The following is a 25,860-nucleotide window of genomic DNA, read 5'->3' on the forward strand; positions in this document are numbered from 1 at the left end:
AGATCCCGGCTGGGGCTCATTGTGATGCAGTGGTAGGAATATAGGATTTGGAGTCAGAGGAACGGGGTTCAGAACCCAGCTCTACCACTTACTAGTTCCAGATGACCTAAAACTGTAGTCACTTTATCTTCTATTGGCCTCAGTTTCTTCATCAGTAAAATGAAAGGATCAGAATAGATGACCTTGTATTTCTTCCCAGCTCTTAAATTTGTGGTCCATTGAACTTGCCTCTAATGCTAGCTGTGCAGCGCTCTGTGAGTCATTTAACCGGCAGCTCACTAGCACTTATCTGCTAAACAAAATCACATTTATTCAGTCGTTTCAATCGTGTTCCACTCTTCATGACCCCATTTGGTCATGAAGACTGGTGTTTGCCTTTCCTTCTCCAGCTCATTTGACAGATGAGGAAACTGAGGCAAACAGGGTTAAGTGACTTGCCCAGGGTCACACAGCTAGTAAGTGCCTGAGGCCAGATTTGAACTCAGGTTTTCCTGATTCCAGGCCTGGCGCTCTATCCACTCTGCCACCTAGATGCCTATTAATGTATTTGTGAATTATGCCTATGAATCAGTCACTAAACATTTGCTAAGTGCCAACCTTCCCCATTTTCAGTTTATTAAATATGAAACACCTGTGCAAAATTTAAAGCCAAAAAAAAAAAACTGCACAGAGGAAACACAGTGTATTTTGTCTGTTTAGCTTCCCCACCTCAGAAAGTGAGAATAGTCATCCCTATACCTTCTGACTTCAGAAGGACGTCATAAATATGAAATAAGTTAGCACGCAGAATTTTCATTAGAGATAAAGCTGATGATAACATCACATTATCAGAAGTACTAGTGGAGAACAGGGTGCTAATGACATAAGAGAAATTATTCACTTTATCCAGGGTCGCCACCAGGGTGTTGTTTTTAAATCATTGGTTAGCATAATCTGTGTTTTCTGCTTGCGTGCTTTACTTACCAGTTTTCTTATCTCTCCTAGGTTCCTGGTTCAATTCAGGCAGGACAAAGTGTGTGTGAAGTTTATTCAGGGCAACCAAAAAAATGGTAGCGTCCCAACTTGCAAGCGAAAAAACAACCGTCTCCTTGAAGTGGCTGTACCTTAACTGCAATCCCGCTCTTGGTCTCTTACAGACTCTTTTTTTTTGTCATAGTGCAATTTTAGGGTTTTATTTGGGGGCAGGGGCAGAGGGGAGGCAGAGTTGACCACTTGGGGATTGCCAGTGGCTAATAGTGTTAGAGACCTTTGGCAAAATATTTTGACTAATCAACTTTTAAACCTTTTCTTACTGGCGTAGTTTTAACCCCTGAAATGCAAACTGTCCAGTGACAGGATTTTAGAAACTAACAATGCTTGTGCTCTTATATTAGTCATTCACCAGCTAGTTCTACATTCTGTCAATTGACATGTGACTGATAAACCATTAATGTGTTAGCATAGAAACCTGACTTAAAAGGTAGATTAAGGTCCTACTGTGAAGGATAATGAAACCTTACTTGGACTTTTCTCCCCAACACATTGCCTTCAGGCATTTTCACTAGTGCTAAGAGCTGGCTAACTCTTAGACTAGGAATGTTGAAAACAAAAATGGTAACTCTGTTCATAGTAAACAGCATTATTAAGCTGCGTAATCTGATCATTAATAGAACATAGTGCAAGAAGGACTGTTTCCATGAGGCAGAAGGAATGTAAGACTGCAAAGAAAGCCCGTGCATATGGTTTCTATTTGAAGAAGAAAATTCTGGTGTTTAGAAAGGACTTTTGAATTTTATTCAGATTATTTGTAATGCCTTTAAGTTGTAGAAAATGTCATATTCTTATTTTAAAAGAAGTGACAGTAGATTTCCTCTCATTTTCCAAAGCAGTGCAGTGAAAATATATTTTTCTCTGATGCATATTCCTTTGTTTTCAGTTAACATTAGATGAGTCTACATAATGCTAATGCCTGCAGAGTGCTGTTATCATCAAATTTCAGGTAGCTATTTAAACAGTTAAGTGAAGGGTGAGAGCCTTTTCAGATACTGGTATATGTCCTTATGATGTGCAATAAAGCATTCAAGACCTTTTTTTTTGAAAGTTATTTATAATACACTTTTGTGTAGAAGAGAGGTGATTGGTACAGCTTGCATATTTTATGCAGGGATTAAAGTGGATTTGTGTTATTAATCTGTAGGATTTTTTTCAAATATACACTAAAGTTCTCAATTTGGAAACTATACTTGGAATTAAAGAGTTTCTTAATTTGGGGAGATGATGTATATAAATTGGTATTATGTTAAATAATAAAGTTGTTCTAATTCGGTGCTTTTTGGTATTCCTATGTTGTAATCATACTTTGTATTTTAAACTGTTTTCTCTGTTTTGTGCCTGATGTAATATGTGTGCACAAAAAAAAAAAAACCTTCACAAAGTTTACTTTATGTTTTCAGTGTAACTGATTTTTCACTTATCTTTATAAACCAGAAATGTTCGTTGAAAATATTAGTTTTCTTTTTCATTTTTAGATGGAAAGAAGTATTTACATGGAGAGATTCTTGAAGTCATTTTTACTTGTTGATGTATAGAGAGGTGTTTTTTCAGTGTGATATATCAAAATTCCTTCAGTGATAGGTGAAGTGATGATGATCTCTGAATTATGGAGTAGAAATATAGGTATAAATATACTTATGCCCAAAATGACAGGAGTATCCAAGTTTTTCATTGGTTTACTTAAATTCAAAACAACTAAATACCTCATTATTTTCAAGTCATTTCTTATACTATCAAAAAATAAGGCTTTTATTGCTACATGTATGTGTGTGACACACACACTTTTTTGCACACATATCCTATGATAATGTCACTGAAAATTGACAAACCATACTGTGTTCACCTCCTATAGATGAACTACTTAGTCTCAAACTCCTCGTGGAATGTTTTTATGTGACACTTTCTTACTAACTAGAAAAGTTTTTAACAATGATTTTTCTCCAGTAGAGATTTGTTGTTTGCTTCAAATGTGGTAGAATGAAAGATTCTTGTCAATAAAAGTTCACATAGTTTTTAGTCACTTTTTTAAAACCATAGAATTCTCAGGATGGTGATGTTTGACTTTGCTGGGCAAAAAGAGGCTTTTCGGCTTTCTCAGGAAAGCTTTCTCTTGGTTTTCCATCAGTATCTCCATAGAGTTCTTTAGTCCAAGCTTGCCGGAGGATATACTCTTTAATGTTGAGTGGGAGTTAAGATGGCCTCCTAGGGACTCTGATTCAAGAAGTCACAAATTTGTGTGTGTGTGTATGTGTATGTGTAACACATGCACACACACACACACATATATATATATATGTATATGTATATATACGCACATACATATGTATGTAATAGACATTTGAGTCCAACTTGAAATTCCCCTGAAGCAATCGTTTTATAGTTTTCAGCATGTAAAAAGAATAAGAAGTTTGTGGCCTATCTTAAATTAAAGCTTGCTTGCCTCTTAAATTAGCCAGATCATCCCTTCCTGGATGTGGTCCCCATGTTGGGTTTACAAGATTGGAGAAGGACAAGGACTAGTCTACCAGAACTGTGAATAAAGAGGGAAGCCAGAATCCAGTTGGCCAACCCAGAAAGCATTTTTTTTTAAAAGACTGGAACTACTCTTCACATTATTAACCTCATCTGCTTGTTCAAGGCAGAGCCCTAAAGATAGTTAACAGCTCTTGTGCTTACAGTGGCCAAGCATAGAGACTTATACCTACCTTTAGCAAGAACCTGAGAGATACATTGCAATGAGCACGCTCCAGAATTTTTATGGAATCTTCTCTGACCATGAAGAGAATCTCCCTATGGAAGATCATTCTTTCCTGAGCCCTGGGACTTGACTCAGTTGCTCTTACAAAAGAGGTTTCCATTCCTGTGGGAAAAGGGAATAGGGGGGTAGTTGAGTGTTAACAAAGTTTAGGTACCAACAACTGCCTGCTGGAATTAACCACCGCTGACCACACTCTGCTATGCTCCACAAGGCTGAGAAAAAGAAAGACCTTTAGGAGTTTTGCTCTTTGACTGTTAGAACAGCATCCTGGAAAGCAGAGACCCAGACTCACATGCCCAAGGGTTTGAATTAACTACAGTTTGAATTCTATACATGTATGTGGAGTTTGGGCTGTGTTTGGCACCATGTCATTGAAATACCTGCTAGTAATGAAATAGATATTTAGAATTCTTGTTATCATGAAATGCATATGCCAAGTTACCATGCCGTTCATACCATATACAAGAATTTTTCATACTACAAAAATTCATTTAATCTTTTTGTTTTGTTTTTGACATGATAAATGGTTATCTATAATGTAAAGCTTTTTGAAATATTTAGAGAATATAGTGCAGGGATAAATTACTAACTTTTATGAATGCATTTATTCCTTTATACCAGACTTAAACATGATTTTATTTTAATAAGAAGTCTCATTACCTGAAATATGGATTAATGGGATGGAGAGCATAGGATAAAAAGAGCAGTTATTTTCCTGCAAAATTTCCTCATTCGAAGGCTTAAATACAGTAAAATACAGGAAAAATGGAAGAAACCAACTAGGCTCTTCTCCAGTTTTGTGGCCTGCTAAGGAGTTCAAAACCTCACCATTTGGGATGTCCGCAGATCCCTTGGGGAGGTCAATATCATTGCATCTGCTGTCTGTTTGAGGGTCTGATATTGACCTATCATCATGGCTGGCTATCATTCAATAGAGAGTGTCCTGTAGCCAGACTTTGGCTGTCATACTTTATTAGGGTCTCGTTCATACACAAGCAGTGTAAGACTTGGGGAATATATATATATATATATACAGATGTGTACACACACACACACACACACACTCTCATTTGGCATGAATATTTTCAAACTTTCAAAAACCACCCTTACCTTTTTTCAAAAGTTTTCTGTTCCTAGAATGATAACACCAGGAGCTTGAGCTAAAAATCTTTATTTTGTAATCAAGGAAAAGTCCTCTCAGCTTCTAAGTGATCTTGAAGAGGATATTTTGGAGCATCATTTGGAAGATAGATCCTTACCTTGAATCCAACCCCATCATTTTATGTATTAGGAAGTTAAGATCCAAGATGGTTAAGACACTTCCCCAGGGTCATGTAACAAATGTCAGCACCAGGATTTGGCAAATTCTCGGACCCCAGAACCTTTCCCTATATCATGCTGTCTTTGTGAAAGGAAAAACAAACAAAAATGGCAACCAAATAGGAAACCCACTTATCCTTTGCTTTCTTAAATTCACAGATTTAGAGCCAGAGGGGACATTAGTGGTTGCCTATCCCCTCACTGATAATAGATTTAATTTATTCTTGAAAAGGGAAATCAATAACTTTTATTTTCTCTTTCAACCTTAAGGGAAGGCCCTAAGTCAGTGGCGGTCAGGAGATGTGGGTTCAAATCCTGCTTCCTCCACTATGTGCAATTTGGTGCAAGTCACATAACCAACCACCCCAGACTTCAGTTCCTTCACTTACAGAGAAGTGAAGAAATGAAGGATTGAGCCTTAAAGGACCAGACCTGACTTTCCACGATTCAAATGAATGTGATATGTTCTTGCAAACCTAGTTTTTCATAGTAGTTTTATAGCTACGAGCATAGAATCAGGTCTTTTCTTTAACGTTAATAAAAATCACATGTTTTGGAGTTGAGTTTTTTTTTTTCCTCAGGGGGCATTTTGGGGTAGAGTGTTCTTGTTGGGATCATGCAAGGAAAATATTAGAAGAGTTTCCCGGGGAGAGAGGAGTTCTGTGCTTGTTCTGTGGCATTATGGTTTTCCATGGATTCTGTGGTTTCTAACCTCCCTATTACAGTTCTCTCTTCTCTCTCACCCCCCCCCCCTTTTTTTTTTCCTACGTTGGCTCTCTAAAGTTACTAGCTTGGAAATGCACATGAAATTGTATTTCTTCCTTAGACAGATCTAAATTGGGTGAAACTTCACAGGCATTCAGATAGAATTCCCTTCCCATCCCCTTTTTTAGATCTGGTGCCTTTTCCTGGGGTGTAATGAAATACACGTTTGGGGGGAAGGTCAGATATGATAGCGGAAAATGAAAAATTAACTCCTTGTCAGAGGATGTATCAAATCATAGGATCATCAGATCACAGATTTAGAACTGGGGCCTTGGAGGGCACTGACTACCCTTTACAAATAAGGAAACTGAGGTAATTGCTTTTATTTTGAGGTTTCACTGTCATTATTTATCAGTGAAGCTAGAGAGATGCTACAGGTGAAATTCATGGCTACATTGGTTTACTCATTTTCCCAGAGGCAGCTGGTGGTACAGTGGATAGAGTATTGGACCTGGCATTAAGAAGACCTGAGTTAAAATATGACCTCTGACCTTTGCTAGGTGTATGACCCTGAGCGAGTCACTTAACTTCTATTTGTCTCAGTTTCCTCAGCTATAAAATGGGGATAATTCTTCCCAGGATTGTAAGAATCAAATGAGATCTTTGTAAAACAGTGCTTAGTCCCTGGCAGGTACCACATAAATGCTTATTCCCTTTCCTTTCCCCCCACCATTTTATTGAAAAATGTTCATCTTTCCAAATCCTTTCTGAGAAATTCAAGTCAATGCCCCACTGCTGAGTGTGTTACGTGTAGGACGTTGCTTTCTCTAAACCAATCTGCAAGTTCAGCTTTTCTTATGTTGGGAATTAAATTAGCTGCCTACTATATACAAAGCCAAGATTAACTTCACTTTTAAAAAAATGTTGGCATAAAAGGCACACACGTCATTTTCCAGAAGTGGAGATTTTCAAACCTGGTGTGTGTGGGGTTGGGGGAGACGATGGGACATTTTTTTACTCCATTATTTTGGAGAAAACTTAAAACAGCATTTACCAAATTAAAAAAAAAAAGTTACGTTGTGAGTCCAGTTAATGAGAAATTCAGTTCAGACTTTTTTTTTTTTTTTGCCAAATGTAGAACATCTTAGAGGTGATTAAAAAAAAAAGTTACCTGATCTTCATTGGGCTTTCAGTCAGTTTATAAGGGGATAGACAAAGTGACAAAAACAAACACAGATAATGATAATACATAAGTAGTTTTGAAAGGGGCAAAACAATGTTATACAAGATCACAGATATATAAGTAAAAGTTCTGGTTCTATAAATATTAGCTATTCTAGAATCAGGAAAAAAAACATTAAAATGGAGAAGTAGGGAATTTTTCATGAAGGAGGTAAAATTTGAGTAGGACTCTGCAGGATGAAGAAAGAGGAGGGGAGACATTGCAATATGATGAAAGGTGGGGGGCAGGGGGGAGCAAGACAGCGTGTTTAAGGGACAGGGTACTTTGGTTTGGCTGGAGCAGAAAGTGAAGGAGAGACTGAATGAGAGAAGACTACAAAAAAGAAATGCTAGAGTGGGGCCCGGCTGTGAAAAAAATTGAATGCTAGGCAAGGGATCTTGAGACTTATTCTGTAAGTCATAGGGAGCTACTTGAGATTTTTGTACAGACCAAACTTTTAAAGAACAATCCAATGCTATATAAACTATTTGGAAAAACTGGCAAAGAAGGAGACCTACCAATTCCTTTTGCTAAACAAATATGATGCTGATAAAGGAAGAGCAAAAACAGAAAACTATAGACCTATTTCCCTAGTGGGTGTGGATGTAAAAAATTTAAATAAAATTCTAGAAAGGTTATTACAACAACATCACAAAGATCATATGATGAGCTGGGATTTATACTAGGATGCAGGAAAACCAGCATAATTGACCGTATCGATAATAAAGCCAACAGAATCATCATTATCTCAATAGATGCAAAAAAAAAAAGCTTTAGAGAAAATACAACACTCCTATTAAAAACACTAGAAAACAGGAACAAGTGGAGCTTTCTTTAAGTAAAATCTATCTTAAAACAGCAACAAATATCTGTAACGGGGATAAGCTATAATCCTTCCCAGTAAGATCAGGGATAAAGCAAGGGTTTCCATTATGATTATTCCGTATTGTTCTAGAAACGCTAGCTGTGGCAATAAGAGAAGAAAAAGAAGTTGAAGGCATTGGAATAGACAATGAGGAAGCAAAACTATCACTCTGCAGAAACGATGATATACCTAGAGAATCAACTAAAAAAACTAGTTGAAATAATTTTAGCAAAGCTGCAGGATATAAAGTAAATTACATAAATCAGCAGCATACATATATATTACGAACAAAGTGCATCAGGAAGCCTTGGAAAGGGATATTCCATTTAAAATAACTCTAGACAATATAAAATACATGGGAATCTACCTGCCAAGACAAACCCAGGAACTATATGAACAGAATTACAAAACATCACACAAATGAAGTCAAATCTAAATGCTAATTGCTCATGGGTAGGCTAAGCCAATATAATAAAAATGACAATTTTGTCTAAATTAATTTACTTATTTAGTGCCATTCCAACCAAATTACCAAAGAATCATTTTTATAGAGCTAGAAAAAAATAAAATTCAACTAGAACAAAAGGTCAACGATATCAAGAGAATCACTGAAAAACAATGTGGAGAAAGGTGGCGTAGCAGCATAAGATCTCAAACAGGATTACAAAGTGGTAATCATTAAAACAATCTGGTACTGGCTAAGAAGTAGAGTGGTGTATCAGTGGAATAGATTAGGCACACAATACACAGTAGTTAATAACCATAGTAATCTAGTGCTTGGCAAACCCAAAGATCCAAGATTTTGGGACAGGAAATCACTTCAACAAAAATTGTTGGGAAAACTAGAAAGCAGTTTGGCAGAAACTAGGTACAGACCAACATCTTGAAATGTACACTGAGATAAGATCAAAATGGGTATATGATTTAGACATAAAGGGTGATAGCATAAGCAAATTAGGGGAGCATGTAATATTTTGCCTGTCAGATTTATGGATGAGGGAAGAATTTATAACCAAAGAAGAGATAAAGAGCATTACAAGATGGAAAATGGATGTTTAATTACATCAAATTAAAAAGGTTTCACACAAACTACAAATGCATCCAAGATTAGAAGGAAAACAGGAAATGGGGAAAAAATTTACAGCAAGTGTCTTCGATAAGGGCTTCATTTCTCAAATAGATATTAGTTAACTGTATAAGGATATTAGTCTAGGGGCAGCTAAGTGACACAGTGAGTAGAGCACCAGCCCTGGAGTCAGGAGGACTCAAGTTCAAATTCAGCCTCAGACACTTGACACACTTACTAGCTGTGTGACCTTGGGCAAGTCACTTAACCCCAATTGCCCTGCCTTCCCCCCTCCAAAAAAAGAGAATACTAGTCTTTCACCAATTGATAAATGGTCAAAGGATATGAACAAGTAGTTTTCAGAAGAGGAAATCAAACCTATTTATTATTATTCTTGTTGAGTTTAATATAGTTGGGTCCAACTCTTTGTGACCCCATGGACCATAGCATGCCAGGCCCTTCTGTCTTTCACTATCTCCCAAAGTCTGTCCCAGTTTGTTGCTTCCATGACACTATCTATACATTTCATCCTCTGCCATCCCCTGCTCCTTTTGCCTCATCAAGAGGCTTCTTAATTCTTCACTTTCTGCCCTCAGAATAGTATCATCTGCATACCTGAGACTGTTGATATTTCTTTCTGCAATCTTAATTCGGCTTTTAATTTGTCCAGCCTGGCATTTCACATGATGTTCTCTGCATGTAAGTGAGAATATACATAATCCTTTCCCAATCTTGAACCAATCAGTAGTTCCACATTCAATTCTAACTGTTGCTTCTTGACCCATGTACAAGTTCCTCAGGAGACAAATAAGATAATCTGGTACTTCTGTCTCTTTGAGGACTTGCCACAATTTGTTGAGATTCACAGTCAAAGGCTTTAGTGTAGTCAATGAGGCAAAAACAGATGTTTCCCTGGAATTCCCTTGCTTTCTCCATAATCCAGAGAATCTAGTCATATGAAAAAAAATGCTTTTAATCACTATTGATTAGAGAAATGCAAATTAAAACAACTCTAAGGTGCCACCTCACACCTATCAGATTGGCTAATATGACAGAAAATGAAAATGACCAATGTTGGAGGGGATGTAGCAAAATAGAGACACTAGTGAATGCGCTGTTGGTGGAGGTGAGAACTAATTCAACCATTCTGTAGAGCAATTTGGAACTATGCCCAAAGGGTTATAAAATCGTGCATTCACTTTGACTCTACAATACCACTACGAGGTCTACCCCAAAGAGATGAAAGAAAAAGGAAAAAAGACCTATATGTACAAAAATATTTATAGCAGTTTTTTTGTGGTGACAAAGAATTGGAAATTATGAGGATGCCCATCATTTGGGGAATGACTAAACAAGTTGTGGTATATGATTGCATTGGAATATTACTATGCTATAAGAAATGAGGAGGAAGCTTTCAGGAAAACCTGGTAAGATTTACATGAACTGATGCAAACTGAAATGAGCAGAACCAGGAGAACATTACACACAGTAAGAACAATATTGTATAATCATCAACTGTGAATGACTTAACTATTCTCAGCAATATAATGATCCAAAACAATTGTGGAGGACTTGTGATAAAAAAAAATGCTACACACCTCCAAAGAAAGAACTGATGGAGTGTGAATGCAGATTGAAGCACACTTTTAAAGCTTTCATTATTCTTGGTTAGGTTTTGTTTTGTTTTAACCTTTGTTTTCTTTTGTATCATGATTGATACGGAAATGTTTTGCATGACTGCACATGTATACTCTATATAAAATTGCTTGCCTTCTCAAGGAGTCGGGGGAGGGAGGGAAAGAATTTAAAACTCAAAATTTTTTAAAAAATGAATGTCAAAAATTTTTGTTTACATGTAATTGAGAAAAATAAAAATTAAATGTAAAAAAAGATTTTGTATGTTATTTTGTGTATTATTTCAGTATTTGTATGAGGCATTGGGAGTGAGAGGAGGTACTTAGGCTATTGCAAAAGTCTAGAAATGATAATGAGGGTGACAGAGTTGAATCTTCCCAGCAAAAATTCCAGAAGTAAAATATAAAAGTGTGTATCAGTCCTGAATATTCTGATTTTGGTTAAAATTATCCTTCAAGGTAAAGTCTTTCCCCACCCAAAGAAGTAGATTTGTTTGACCTCAAAATCAGGGTGGTTACATGCTAATAATAATAATTATCATTAAAATTATTATATAAGGAATATTCTCTGTCCTAACTAGACAAAGGCATTTGAACCCTGATGCTGCTTTTTATTGGAAACATCATCTTCCTCTTGTTGCAGTTATAAATTGAAACGCACAGGCATCCCTATGACAACAGTATTGTTAGAAGCCTAACCTCAGTTAGTCATCCAAATCCAGGAAGTGGAGAGAGGTGTGGAGTCTAGTCTTGATTATTTCTAATTTGTTAAGTAATGATTGTCCCCACTTGCTGGCACAAGTTGTATCTGAAAAATAAATGGAATCTGGCAACTTTAAATGAAAAACAGTTGGGAGCTATGATCTTATAAAAGGAAGGAAATCTACCAACCACTCTGTTCTTTCCACTGTGAAAAACCACAAATGAAGATGCCATGTGTTTTGTTTAAATTTTCCAGCCAACATGAGGCATCAGTCAAGACTTACATTTAAAAATTTTTTTCAGGCATTACTAATGCTTTGTAGAAGTGGATACACATTTCCACCTCTGTTCTAAGAAGTTAGTCATTTCCAAAGTATATGCAGTGATGATAAGTGGGGAGTGGATGAGATGCTGAATTCAGGAATGGGAAGACTTGGGTTCAAATCCTGTCCGAATTTACTATGTAGCTTTGGATATGTCATTTAACCTCTCTGTTTCTCACTTTCCTTATTGGTAAAATGAGTGATGACTCAAGATGACTGCCATGGTGTAGTGGAAAGAAAAAAAAATCCTATCACTTGGGTGCATATGCCTCTCAGAGATAGCCTTCATCTGGTTATTTTTCTGTCATGTGCATTAATTTTCTTTGATCTTGGGACATTTTCTTGCCAGGAAATAGCAATCTGGTGGATAGAGCATTGTGGAGTAAAGACAATTTTAGTACCAGCTTGGCCAAACATTTGCTTTTTTTTTATGCTTTTATCCATAGTGTTTAACACAGTGCCTGGAACATAGTGATTCATTCATAAACGCTCTTTCATTCACTCATTCATTCAGACTTTGTTACCCCTACTAACAGACAGTGAGATAGTCTGTGAGGGTTTTTCTCATAGAAAGCTTAAGGCTAAATTTACAGGCTATTTATGGGTGGTAAGAATGAATTATGTAGTGGAGAGGGGAAAGACTTGATCTTCTATGAAGAGGTACAATTCAAAGTTTTCACCAAGAAGCCCGCAGGATACCAGCAAGGATAATGAGGCTGTTCTAAACCCCTAGATTTATATGCACCCAAGTTTTGTCATTTATATAAATTTATATAAAATCTATGGACAGCCTGCTCTCTCTGGTAGTATCCTAGCAATGTGATGCGAATGTGAGGAAGGTCCTTGGGACACTGCATGGAAAATTTGTGACAACATAGGCCGGCATAGGTGGGTTGTGAAGTATATCATTCATGGAGTAATATCCATATTGAAAATAGTATAGAGTCACTGACATAGACGCATCATGATAGATATTATTGGGAAAGCCCTTAGGAGAGGTGTAGGCAGCATGGTCAGGATAACATTCTTGAAAATTCTTCAACTAAGTTCCCCAACAAATAGAAGTTAAACCTACAAAAATGATAACACATAGGGCAACTGTAAACGACTTCCTCTGGATGTTTTACCTTACTCCATTACATTCCCCAAACCTCTAAGTTTCTAAAGCCAACGTCCTTTATCAATTCATATCTTTGACAGTTGTATAAGAGATACCCTTCAGGGAAGAGATCTGGACCCTGAAGACCTAGGCTCAAATCCTATCTGATGTGCTTCCCACCTGTGTGACCTTGGCTAACCATCCTTAATTGAAATTTCCTCATCTGTAAAATCATGGATTTGATCCTGATGGCCTCTAAGGTTCCTTTCATCTCTACAAGCTTGAGGGCTCTTAACTACAGCTGCCCAGAGTCTCCACATCAACATACCTCCAAGAGTGAGAGCCCTCGCAAATAGCTATGTTATAGCTTTTTATACCCTCTTTAGCCGTCTGTGTTGGTAAGCAAAATGGGCTCTTAGCACTCAGTTCAACCAAGTGCACTTGAAGAGTTTGGCTTTTGTTTCCTTTGATTAATTCAGTGTATTTCATTGAGTCTTACTAGGTGCTAAGCCCCAGGCCCAAACCCTGATTAGGTGCTAAGCCTACATGGGTGTGAGGCTCTCAGTGTCCTGGGGGGAGGTGCTAACTCCAGAGCCAATCATGGCAGCCTGAGTTCTAGTCATTCAGATGACGTTTGATGACGTCTGAAATGGTATAGGAAGAGAGGACAGAGCCATTTGCTCAGAGCTCTCACTCTTGGTGGTGTGCTGTTGCAGAGCCCTCCAGCTCGTAAATGCAGATGCTGGGACTTTATTAAACTCTGGTAGCTATGTATTGGGATTTGAATCAGACAAGGTCTGTCCGTCGATTTTTGTAATTTGTTTGTATTTGTTCTGAAGTTCAGGGTGCTCATCTTTTCCCCTGAACTAAGTGAATGGTATTTGTATGCTGAATTAAAGTAAACTTGTTAACCCTTTAACATTGCTTTCCTTAGTAAAGCAGATCAAAAGAACTTGGGCTTTGGCAGCATGCAGGCAGCATTCTTGTTGTTGGGCTTGTGTTGGTTTTTCACCCCCCTCAGCAGCTGCTAGCCAGATTGTTGAAACACCCTCATCAAACGGTCATCTGAGCAATCAGAACTTAGGCTCCTACTATTGACTCTGGTCTTAGCAACTCCTGTTAGGACCCTGAGGGCTTCATGCCCACATAGGCTTAGCACCTAGTAGATAGGGGTTTGGGCCTGGGGTTTAACACCTAGTAAGGATCAATTAAAGACACTTAATTAATCATTTTAAAACAGTAAGTCCCACTTTAATTGATATTACAAAGGGACACAGCAAAGTTTGATATTTTAGGTCTTAAGGACATTCATAGTTTCATAGAATACCAGAGCTAGAAGGAACCTTATAGCAGGTTATCAATTCTAGAGCAGTGTGTTAGCATTAGGGTGAAAAGTAAAAATATTTGTGCCAGAATATGGAATCCTAGAATGAGAACTCAGAACCCATTAGTGCAGGTTCTCTGAAGCTATTTATCTAGCAGCATTTGAGTGAATGGATGGTAAAAAGCACTAATTAAGCATTTACTGTGTGCCAAGTGATTAAAGTCAAGCCTACAAGCATTTATTAAATGTTTGCCATTTGTCAATCACTGTGCTAAAGGAAAAAAACAAAAACATTCCCTGTACTCAAGAAGCTCATATTTTAATGGGAAAGACATGTCAATAACTAGTTACATACAAGATATGTACTGTATAGATGGGGATAGAATTAATATTAGAACTTGCATTGGGGGAACTGGGAAGTCTTCTAGCAGAAGATGGTGTTTGAGCAGTCTTGAGGGAAGCTGGGTAAGCTAAGAGATGGAGGTGAGGAGAGAAAACATTCCACATATAGGAGACAGCCAGTGCAGAAACACAGAGACTGGTGACGAATAATGTCTGTGAGGAGCAGCAAGGAGTCCAGTGTGTGGCTGGATTATAGCGTGGGTAGAGGGGAGAAAAGTGTAAGAAGACTGGAAAGGGCCAGGTTATGAAGATGTTTATCTTTAAACCTAGATGTAATAGGGAGACACTGGAGTTTATTGAATAGAAGAGGAACACGGGCAGATCTATGGTTTATAAAAATCACATTAACAACTGAGTAGAGGCTGGATTGGAGTGAGGAGACAAGGCAGGAAGACCAATTAGGAGGCTCTTGCAGCAGTCCAGGCAAGAGATGATGAAGGTCTGAACTAAGGAGGTTGCTATGCGAGTGGAGAGAAGGGGGTGTATGTGATATATGTTGTGCAGGTGGGAACAGGAAGATTTGCCAATGGATTGGATGCAAGTAAGGAGCTGAGAGTGTATGTGTCAGGCATTGTGCTAACTGCTGGGATATAAAGAAAGTAAAAAACACAGTCCCTGTCCCCAAGAAGCTTACATTCTAATGGGGACATAAGAGGGAGCTGAAAAGGAGGGGGAGAGAGAATAGGTTAACTGTGATGAGAAGGGGGTAAGAGAAGAAGGTGGAAAAATCCTGAAAGGCAAGAGTAAAGTGATATGTGGATACACGCTTGTGTGTGTGTGTGTGTGTGTGTGTGTATGTGTGTGTGTGTGTGTTCAACTCTCTTTTGTCCAGTTCAGATGAGAGTGAAGTTCATGTGATGTTTTCTGCCTCCACCATTTCCTCCATGTTTTTATTCTCTTCTTATGAGGCATGGTAAATCCTACCCCTTTTAAATTTTTTTCCCCTAAAGTATTCCTTTTCTCTTTTGTTCTTTTTCTCTTTTTGTTATTCTCTCTCTTAGGACCATCAACACAAAACAAAACCATTCCCAGTTTCTCTGTCTGTCTTGTTCAATTCCCAATTCGACCCTTGAAGAACACATTTGGATTCTGAAAGGTCACTGTCACTTCTCCCTTGAGTAGAATGTTAACACTTGATCACCATTTTTTGGACTTTTTCATTTGCTCAAATTTATTTACTTACCTAGGTTTCTCTTGATTCCAGCATTATTTTTCATCAAGAATGCTTAAAAGTCTTCCATTCCATTAAAGATCCAGTTTTTCTCCTGTAATATTATGTTCAGTTTTGCATGCTAAATAATTCTTAGTTCCAAGACAAACAATAAAGTTTGCCTTTGAGATTATAGTATTCCAAGATTTTCTCTTCTTTATAATGCTGCTATTAAGTCTTGTGTGACACTGACTGTACTTTCTTGAAACTTGATTTCTTTCTGGTTGTTTGCTATCTATTTATCTTCTATACACACATGTATGTAACTGGAAGCTTTGAATTTTGGCTATGACATTGTTAGGAGCTCTCATTTTAGAGTTTCAGAAAATGAACAGTGGATTCTTTCAATTTACACTTCAACCTCTCATTTTAACAGGTCTAGGGAAGTTTTCATTTATACTTTCTGGAATTATTATATCCAGGGTTTTGAAGGGAATGAAGAAAGAATCATGGTTTTCAGAAAGTCCAGTGATTATTAAATTATCTTTTTTTGATCTGTCTTCCAGGTCAGAGATACACACGCACACATACACATGCCTATACATACATATCAGTTATCACACATTTTCTTCCATCTTTTAATCTTTTGTTTTTTTAATATTTCTTGTCTTAGAGTCATTGTATTCTGCTTTGTCTCTTGTAATTTCCAAGGAGTTTACCACTTGAGTATTGTATCTTCTATTCCAAGTGATTTATTGTGTCATATATATGTATGTGTTTATGTATATATATATAATATATATATATTATATATATTTTTTTTCTCCAGAGCTCTTATTTTTTTTTATCCCTTACTTCATTTCTTGCTAATACTCCTATAGTCCTTGCAGCCAAGTCACTGTTCTTTTTTTCTGAATCTCTGCTTGCACTTGTTATTGAGTTGTTCTCTTTTTCTACGTTTTCATTTTGGGCAATACTTTGGGTAGATCCATCGTATTTTTCCATAGTGCTTGTGTCTTTTATTTGTTGATAACTCCTGCCTCAATTTCTTATTTGGGTCTTTTTACCAATGCTAGGTTCTACCTTCTCATGCACTATGCAATCTTGTACAGGGTGTGGACAGGACGCATTTAGTCCTTATCTCAAACCTGCCAGCAGGTTTCAGTGACCTAGTCAGTACTCTGTTGTGATTTTCCTTCTCCCCTAGGATTTCCTCAATCAGGATGCTGCTATCATTTTCCAACCCCCATGAGATTTTGACAGTCTAGGTTGTTGCTGCAGACTCCTGACCAGTTCACCTGAGCTCCCTATTGGCTTTCTGGTGGGATCTTTCTCCCATCACTCATAGCTTCTGAACGTCTTTTTTGTATAGTCCTGGGCTGGATGAAGAAGCTTACGAACGTTTCCATGTGGGTTTCTTTAACTTTTTTTTTTACCTAGTGACCATTTTTGGATCATTGCCAGGGCATAAATGGAAAAGTTAGGCTCCTTTATCCTTTTTTTACATCGTTGTCTTAACCAGAACTCTCATTACTGCCCCAGCCTCCATGAGCACTTCATTTTTTGGCTGAAGATCGTCACACTGCTATCGAAGAGACTCAGGCTTACTGAATGCAGGAGTTCCATCCAGATAATCAATTAAAATATGAATGGGGGATGGGAGAGGAAGTACCAGCCTCAGACCAATCTCTCGAGAATACAATGTTATGGTTCCTTCTCCTGTTGGGTACCAGGGTTGATAACTCTTTATGAACGACCTTACAGTTACTTATATTTCCACCTAGAAGTTTTGACCCATTTTAAAAAAAAACAGATATACACAAGTCCCGACCTACAAAACCAGATACTTTATGAATGATTTGCTTTACAAAAGAACTCGCTATAACATTCCTCTACAATTAGATCCCTTCCAACAATCCTATGATCCTAGGTGCTCCCAACTCATATTAAGTGGTCATTTATATAGTATCACTAATTGCTGTGGTTGGGAGTGAAGCTTCTGAGATAGTTAAAGACTGAGTATTGGAAACCATTGCCAGTTATCAATCAAACTAAAATAAATGATTATTGTAATTTAGATTTTATTTATGCCTCATTTAAGATTTTAAAATGCTGCTCCCATTAATAAGAGCAAAGCAATGATGCATAAGGAAATTAATCCCATACCTCCTTTCTCTGTTTCTAATCCTTATGTCTAACAAAAGACAAAACTTTGGGGTTCTCATTTTTAACTAAAATTTCTATTGGCCCTAGATTGCAGAAGTAGGGGCAATGTATATTTAAACTTATTTGGGAAGGGAACAGGGGAATTTTTACAATTAGAGCCATCTGAAAGTGAAATGGATTGGCTTGAAAAGTAGTAGGTTCTCCCTTCCTGATAGATGTTTTAAAGCAAGGCTTATATAATCACTTTGTTAGGTATTATGGAGGCAATTTTTCATGTATCAGTTGAACCAGATAGCTGCTGAGGTCTCCTCCAAATTGGAAATTCTGTGATACTATAAAATGGTCATTTAACTTGATAGAAAAGCAGATTTCTTAAAATTCAAAAATATGTCTGTATTTTTTCACAAACATATCCAGGCAATGTAGCTTGGCAAAAAAAAAAAAAAGAATTCTGGACATAGAATCAAGAGATTTGGATTTAAATCCTAGTTCTGATGCTTACTAGTGGTGAGACACTGGGCAATTCATTTACCTCAGAACGTCATTTTCCTCACCTACAAAACAGGGATAATGATCATTGTATTTCCTAGCTCTTATTGTGAAGTAAGTGCTTTGCAAACCTTAAAGTCCTAGATGAATGTCAGTTATGATTGTGCAAAAGTAAGGTGATCCTGTACTATCTCAGTGATGGGTTTTGAGGGTTTTTTTGTCTGTTGTATCTAACACTCAAGAACACAACACAGATTTGATCTCCTTCCCTCTGATGTTCAAGGATCACATTTAAGAGCTGATCTACTTCTGTTATTGAAGGAAATCAAAATAATTTTATCAGCCCTATTTTTCTTAAAAGAGCAATGGCTCCAAAGGCTCCCCCTCCCCCCCCACCAAAAAATAGTCTCAGTAGCTAGAGTTGCCAAATGCTAATTTAGCATCTTAGCTGTGTCCTTCAACACATCATAGAGATGGCAGCTGATACCTGTGAAATTAGCAAATGGCCTCAGGAGCTAAGTCTGGATCTTTCACAGCTGGTGCTTTGGACTATAAAGGGAAATAAAGGCTACATCTGCTGGGTTTTATTTATGTTTCATTTATCTTTCTTAAAGAGTACTTTGCTACTTTTCCCCTTAAGAATGAGGTAGCAATGCCTATGGGAGCAAATCCTGCATCTCCTTTCTCTCTTTTTTTTTTTTTTTGGTCCTAATGCTTCACAAGAGACAGAGCATTGAATTTAGATATTTAGAGATATTGAAACCCTCTTGGCTTCCTCCTATTGCTAATGACTTCTTCATGTGCTTGTAACTGACAGATGGACCCCAAAGAATGTTTAAAAATAATTAAGCCTATTTTCAGTATTTGGCACCATTTCACCCAGTAGCTCTTATAACTGAAATGATGTGTGAATTCCCCCCCCCAAAATAAAAAAATCCAAAACAAAACATGTTTTTCAAAAGAAAACATTTGCCAGAATCTCCAGTCCTCAGTAGTATTATGAGTCAGGTGTGTATTTAAGCATGTGGTTTTTTTTTTTTTATGACCCAATGTGTAGTTTCTGGGACTGTGGCCTCTTCTTGTGAACATGTGGGGCTACTGTTATGCAGCTAATCAGGAAGCAAAGGGAATATTTCTGTAACTATTTTGCAACATGATACTACATCCTTCTGTTTTCCTTAAAAACAATATGTTCTGTCCTAAAAGAAGATCATAACCCTGCGGTTAAAAAGAAAAATAGGAGGATTCCATGATTCACTGTTGAACTATACCCATGCATTGGGCCTAGCAAAGTACCATGACACTAGACCCCTAAGAAAGACATGATAGGGCAACTGGGTTTTCTTCCCCACCTTGAAAAAGTGTAGGCCCCCCCACACACCCCCAGGAACATACCCAATTGCTTGGAGGAGAAGGCCTATTACTCTCAATTCATTTGAATAGTATGCACCCATGTAATAAAGAGAATCCAGAAAAGTGTAGAGAATACAAGATCTGATTATGCTTATCACTTGTTGATTTTTTAAAAAAATTATTCATTAGGAGTGAGGGAGAAAAAGAAATAAAGTAAAAAGTACAGCAGACAGCAAAGGAAAATCCAGAAGGAAGCAAAGTGGAGTAGCTTTGAAAACAATGTGTAGTATTTATTATATCAAATTTCTTGAAACAGGAATTTATTGTTTTATATTGAATCTTCTCTTATGTTTTGCTGTTGTAATATTAATTAAGTTGGGACTTTTTTCTTTTTACTGTTTTAGAATGCTAAATTAGTTAAGTGTCTTTGATAGAGCCTTACTAGGTGCAAAGCCCCAGGTCCAAACCTCTATTTACTAGGTGCTAAGCCTATGTGGGTGTGAAGCCCTCGGGGTCCTTAGGGGAGTTGCTAAGACCAGAGCCAATAGTAGAAGCCTAAGTTCTGGTCACTCAGATGATGTTTGAAGATGTCCAAAGACTGTATAAAAAGAGAGAACAGAGCTATTTGGGGGGGGGGGGTGCTCTGAGCCACAGGAGGAGTGGCGGGTGACTCTGGGCCAGCCATTGTTATGAGCTCCCTGGCTCCTAAACTCAGATATTGATGGTTTCTTGGTAACTATGAATTGTATTTGGTCTGTTTATAGTGTATGTTTGTAATTTGTTTGTATTTGCTCTGAAGTTCAGGGTGCTGGCTTTTCCCCCCAAACCAAGTGAATTATATTTGTATGCTGGATTGGAATAAGATTGTTAACGCTTTAACACTGCTTTCCTTAATAAAGCAGATCAAAAGAAACTATGCTGGCAGCATCTTTGTTGTTGGGCTTGTGTTGGTCTTTCACCCCCATAGCAGCTGCTAGCTGAATTGTTGCAACAGCTGTGTACATGGAAATGTTCTTTTTTTTCTTTTCTCACTTTAATTTATGTTTAAAATGATTTAAAAATTTACAAAGGAAAATATTCCTTATGGCAAAATACATCTTTAAAGACTTTCATCCCACAGTGTATTTCTTGGGCATATGTCAAAATCATACAAAATTCCTCGAAAAATATAACAGAGATTCATACTATCTCCCTCCATTTATCTTTGGAGTTTTGAGTTTGAATCCCGCACTGCTTTGCTTAAAGGCCACGTAGCCTCAGGGATGAAGAGCTGGCCTTAGGTCCAGGAGTATTTGGGTTCAAGTCTGGTCTTTGACACTGGCTGTGTCATTCCGAGGAGTCACTTACTCTCTCAGTGCTATAGGCCAGTGGTATCAAACCCAAGTAGACATTGGGGTCACTCAAGGATACATAAGGATCCCTGCAGGTCACTAGCAAACCATATATCAACATTATCAGTAGGCAATGGGAGCCTCTGGGCTAAACCAGAGATGGGGAGTTGAGATTCAAATGCCAGTCTTTCTACTTCTAGAACCTTGGGTGACTTACTGTGCTTCTCCCTTTATTTTTCCATCTCCAATCTTTCCCTTATACTGCTGCTGAAGTGGTATTGCTTAAGCACAGGTCTGACTGTGACTGGATAAACTCATGGCTCCCTATTACTTCCTAGGATTAAATACAAACCCCTCTGTTCAGCAGGTAGAGCTCTTTGCTACTTATCTCCAACCTTCCTTTCCAGCCTCACTATGCCATACTCACTTTCACACAGTCTATGGTCCAGCCAAACTGGTTTGCGTGTTGTTCCTCACACCGGATGTTCTATCTGCCACCTCTTTGACTTTTTATTGCGTGCCTTTCTCCATGCCTGGAAACCACCCCTTCCTTATCACTGACTCTTAGAATCAATCCTTAGTTTCCTTTAAAGTTCAGCTTAAAAAGCACACGTGTAAAACTTATATCACATTGTATCGCATCTCAACGAAGGCAATGGAGAGGAAGGGAGAGAATTTGGAACTCAAAATTTTAAAAACAAATGTCAAAAATTGTTTTTACATGTAATTGGAAAAAATAAAATACTAAATAAATACTTTAAAAAAATAAAGTTCAGCTCAAACATTGATTTACATAGGGGGCATTTCTTGATCCCCACCCTTCACTGCTGCTAGTATGCCCTCCCCCCAAATTGCCTCATATTTGTTCTATAAATACTTATACTTCATTGTTGTATGCTTATGAAACCTGGACAGTATGCCAGTGCCATGCCAGGAAACGGAATCACTCCATTTAAATTGACCTTGAAAGATTCTGAAGATCACGTGGAAGAATAAGATACCAGACACTGAGGTCCTTACTGGAATTAAACTGCCAAGCATTCAAACTCTGCTGCACAGAGTGCAACTCCAATGGGCTGGCCACATTGTTCGAATACCAAATGTATACTTGCCTAAAAGACTATTTTATGGAAAACTCACACAAGGCAAGCACTCACACGGTTGTCAGAAAAAATGATAAAAGGACACTCTCAAGGTCTCTGTTAAAAGCTTTGGAATTGATTGCATGACATGGGAGATACTGGCACAGGACTGTCCAGCATGGCATGCCCTTATCAGAGAAGGTACTGTGCTCTATGAGCAAAGCAGAATTGAAGTAGCTCAAAAGAATGCATGATGTGCACCCTAAATGTTCACATGGACTATTTGTGCCTGACCTGTGCTAGAACATTCTGAGCTCATATTGGTCTGATCAGCCACAGTCAGACACACTGCAACTTGACTTTAACATAGTGATGTCAATTTAGTCCCCTTCAATGAAGGACAATAACCAACCATATAGACACGTGGTTTTCCCCAAAAGAACATAAACTACTCCAGGGCAGGTACTTTTTCGTTTTTGTCTTTGTAACTCTACCTTCTAGAATGGTGCCTGGAACATAATAAGCCTCTAATTAATATTCATCGATTGACTGATCTCTGTCTCCCACAAAATTTTAAGTGTGGAAGTGACCTCAGAAACCATGTCTTTTAACCTTCTTACCTTACAGGGATGCAAGTAGAAACCCAGAGAAGTGTCCTGTTCAGGGCACCAGAGTAAGTCCAAAGCAGAGAGCAGCTAGAACTCCAGTCTACTGACCTCTCCTGCCCCACCCCACCCCCAATCTTGTGTTCTTTTCAATATGCCATAGTACCTCTCTGCTCTTGAAGGAAGAAGTAAGTTCACTTACCTACTAAATATTGAAAGATTACCACTGGGTAGTTTATGTGAAGTAAGAATTGCTTTAGGATCACAAACATGGCAACATTTAGATGGAGGACTGAGGTGCTATGATAGATGTCTGGTTATAGAGGCAATGATTTCAAATATGATATGCCATAGTTTATTCAGTGAAGCTTTCAGCTTTCTATTGATTGACCAGGTATTCCAAGGAATAACTTTAAATGTAATTAAACAGTTTTTAAAAGAAAAATGAACATCTGAGTGTAGTATTATGCTTCAGATGATTCAGAAATCTACATTTGTTCAAAGACGGGCTTATACCTCAGTCTTAAGACATTGAAAAACTTTGTGATAGGTTTTTCTTGGTAGAAAAGATGAGTTGGGATTGATTACATGACATAAGAGATCAGGGTGTTGATCATTTTTATCCAGGCAGGTAGGTGGCACAATGAATAGAGTGCCAGACCTGAGTTCAAATCCAACCTCAGCTACTTAATAGCTATGTGACCCTGGGCAAGTCACTTAACCTGTTTGCCTCAGTTCTTCATCTATTCAATGAGCTGGAGAAGAAAATGATAACGACTCCAGTATCTTTGCCAAGAAAACCCAAAATGGGGTCATGAAGAGTCGGACATGACTGAACAACAAAAATAACAAGCATTTTTATCCACTTAAAGGTGGAGTCTAAAGTAGGGATTCTTTTTTTTTTTTTTTTTTTTTGCTTTTTGGCAGGGCAGTTGGGGTTAAGTGACTTGCCCAAGGTCACACAGCTAGTACATGTGTCAAGTGTTTGAGGCTGGATTTGAACTCAGGTCCTCCTGACTCCAGGGCCGGTGCTCTACTGACTGTGCCACCTAGCTGCCCCTAAAGTAGGGATTCTTAACGTAGAGTCAGTGAACTTGATTTTAATAAATATTTCAATCTAAAGAGCTAACATTTTTCTAGGACCTGCTGGTTCCAGGCACTGTATTAAGCACTTTACAAATATTATCTCATCTGATCCTCACAACAGCCCTGGGAGGGAGATGCCATTATTGTGTCCATGTTGCAGATGAGGAAAGTAGGCAAGCAGTGACTTTCCCAGGGTCTCCCAGGTGGGATTTGAACTCAGGTCTTCCTAACTCCAGGCCCAGCGATCTATCTACTGCACCTTCTAGATACTTCCATAACTTCATTACACTTCTCCATGTACTCCGTGATCCAGTGACACTGGCCTGCCTCCTTGCTGTTCCTTGTACAAGATGCTCCATCTCCCAACTCCAGGCATTTTATCTGTCTGTCCACCAAGCATGGAATGCTCTCTCTCCTCATCTCTGTCTCCTGGCTTCCCTGACTTCCTTCCAAGTCCCAGCTAAAATCCTATCTTCTACAGGAAGTCTCTCTCATCTCTCTTAATTGAGGCCTTTTCTCCTTTGATTATTTCCAATATATCCCATATATAGCTTATTTGTACATCATCGTTTGCATGTTGCATCCCCCATTAAATTGTGAGCTCCTTGAGGGCAGGGAGTGTCTGTTACTTTTCTTTGTATCCCCAGCACTTAATGCAGTCAATACCTTTGAAAATAGTAGGCACTTAATAAATTTCATTGTCTGACTGATTGTATTTCAATATAATTGATTTCTTTTGTCATCCTACATATTTTATGTTATGCATTAAGCAACAACACAATTCTGAGAAGCACTGCACAGGCTTTAGTAGATGGCCAAAGGGAACCATGTTACAAACAAAAGGTTAAGGACCCTTAATGTAGGGAAATGTCTCTTCCCATGCTTCTGTTAGGATGAAGGATCTTTCTTTTCTTTTCTGTGATCACAAATAAGAATGCACTTAGCCTTGTTTGAAAATATGGCTAGACATTTATAACCTATATTAGATTGCTTATCTTCTTAGGGAGGGCAGAGGGGAGGAAGGGAGAGCATTTGGAACTCAAAATTTTAAAAAACAAATGTTAAAAGTTGTTTTTACATGTAATTGGGGAAAAAATAAAATATTATTGAGAAAAGAAAATACTCCTAGAAGTACAATGAATGTTGGATATTATATATACACAATGTGTGTATATATGTATATGTGTGTGTGTATATATATATATACATATACAACCATATATATATATATACATATATATATATATGTAATATATAATATGAGCATCTAGGTGATGCAGTAGATAGAGTGCTGGGCCTAACATTATTGAGTTCAAATCTAGCCCCAGGCATAGCTACGTGACTTAACTCTGTTTGCCTCAGTTTCCTCATCTATAAAATGAGCTGGAAAAGGAAATGGCAAACTACTCTAGTATCTTTGCCAAGAAAACCCCAAAAGGGGTCACAAAGAGTCGGACACTACTGAAATGACTGAACAACATCAAAAGTCTATTATGTTACTGCTATATTGCTGAGGTGGAGTGGGGAAGGTAATTGGGGACAGGGTGGGAAGACACATGACAAACACACAAGGTACCATGGGAATCTCAGTGGCACTCCATTGTACCTGCTAGTCTTCTAAAGGTGTATTTCAATTTAAGGATGCCTGTAATGGCAAGCAAAGTGGGACTTTTTGTTGTCTTTTGTTTTGGAGTGCTTCTCAGCACTAAAGCAATCGAGTACCTTTGACTGAGTTTTGTCCTTGTTTGCAGGAAGGCCCATACCCTTTTGCTAATTAGGTCATGAGAGGTGTGAAGCCCTGGAGAGGTGTGAAGGCGTCAGGCCCTGAAAAAGGGTATATATACACTGAGGGTAGGTGTTAAGCTAGAACTCTCAGAACTGCAGGAGAAGAGGTTTTGCTTAGGGGCTTACTTACTGGAAGAGTGTTGTGTGATTTGACCAGAGGAGACTCTGGGTAGCTGTTAAGCCCCCCACACCCCGGCTTTGAAAACCCAGATATTGGTGCTTCTCTCTCTGGTACGCATTGCTATGGTCAGATGGTCAGACAATTAGAAGCCTGTCTGTTGATTTGTGTTATTTTTCTCTGCTTGTAATTTCTGTTTATATTTTCTCTGAAGTTCAGGGTGCTAACTTTTCCCCCTGAACT

The 25,860-nt window shown here is 38.0% G+C and overlaps 1 protein-coding gene across 7 annotated transcripts in view; it reads left to right on the forward strand.

Annotated features, from left to right (window-relative positions):
• The window catches only part of MYO1B (myosin IB), a 227,811-nt gene extending 225,329 nt beyond the window's left edge, over positions 1 to 2,482 (forward strand). For all 7 annotated transcript variants that reach the window (XM_036745516.1, XM_036745519.1, XM_036745521.1 and 4 more), the window contains one exon: positions 985 to 2,482. In XM_036745516.1, coding sequence (XP_036601411.1) covers positions 985 to 1,108 — 124 coding nt within the window. In that variant the 3' untranslated portion in view covers positions 1,109 to 2,482. The remainder of the gene's footprint in view (positions 1 to 984) is intronic.
• The last annotated feature ends 23,378 nt before the right edge of the window (positions 2,483 to 25,860 follow it).

The sequence above is a fragment of the Trichosurus vulpecula genome, chromosome 2, assembly GCF_011100635.1.
Source record: "Trichosurus vulpecula isolate mTriVul1 chromosome 2, mTriVul1.pri, whole genome shotgun sequence".
NCBI classification, from domain to species: Eukaryota; Metazoa; Chordata; class Mammalia; order Diprotodontia; family Phalangeridae; genus Trichosurus; species Trichosurus vulpecula.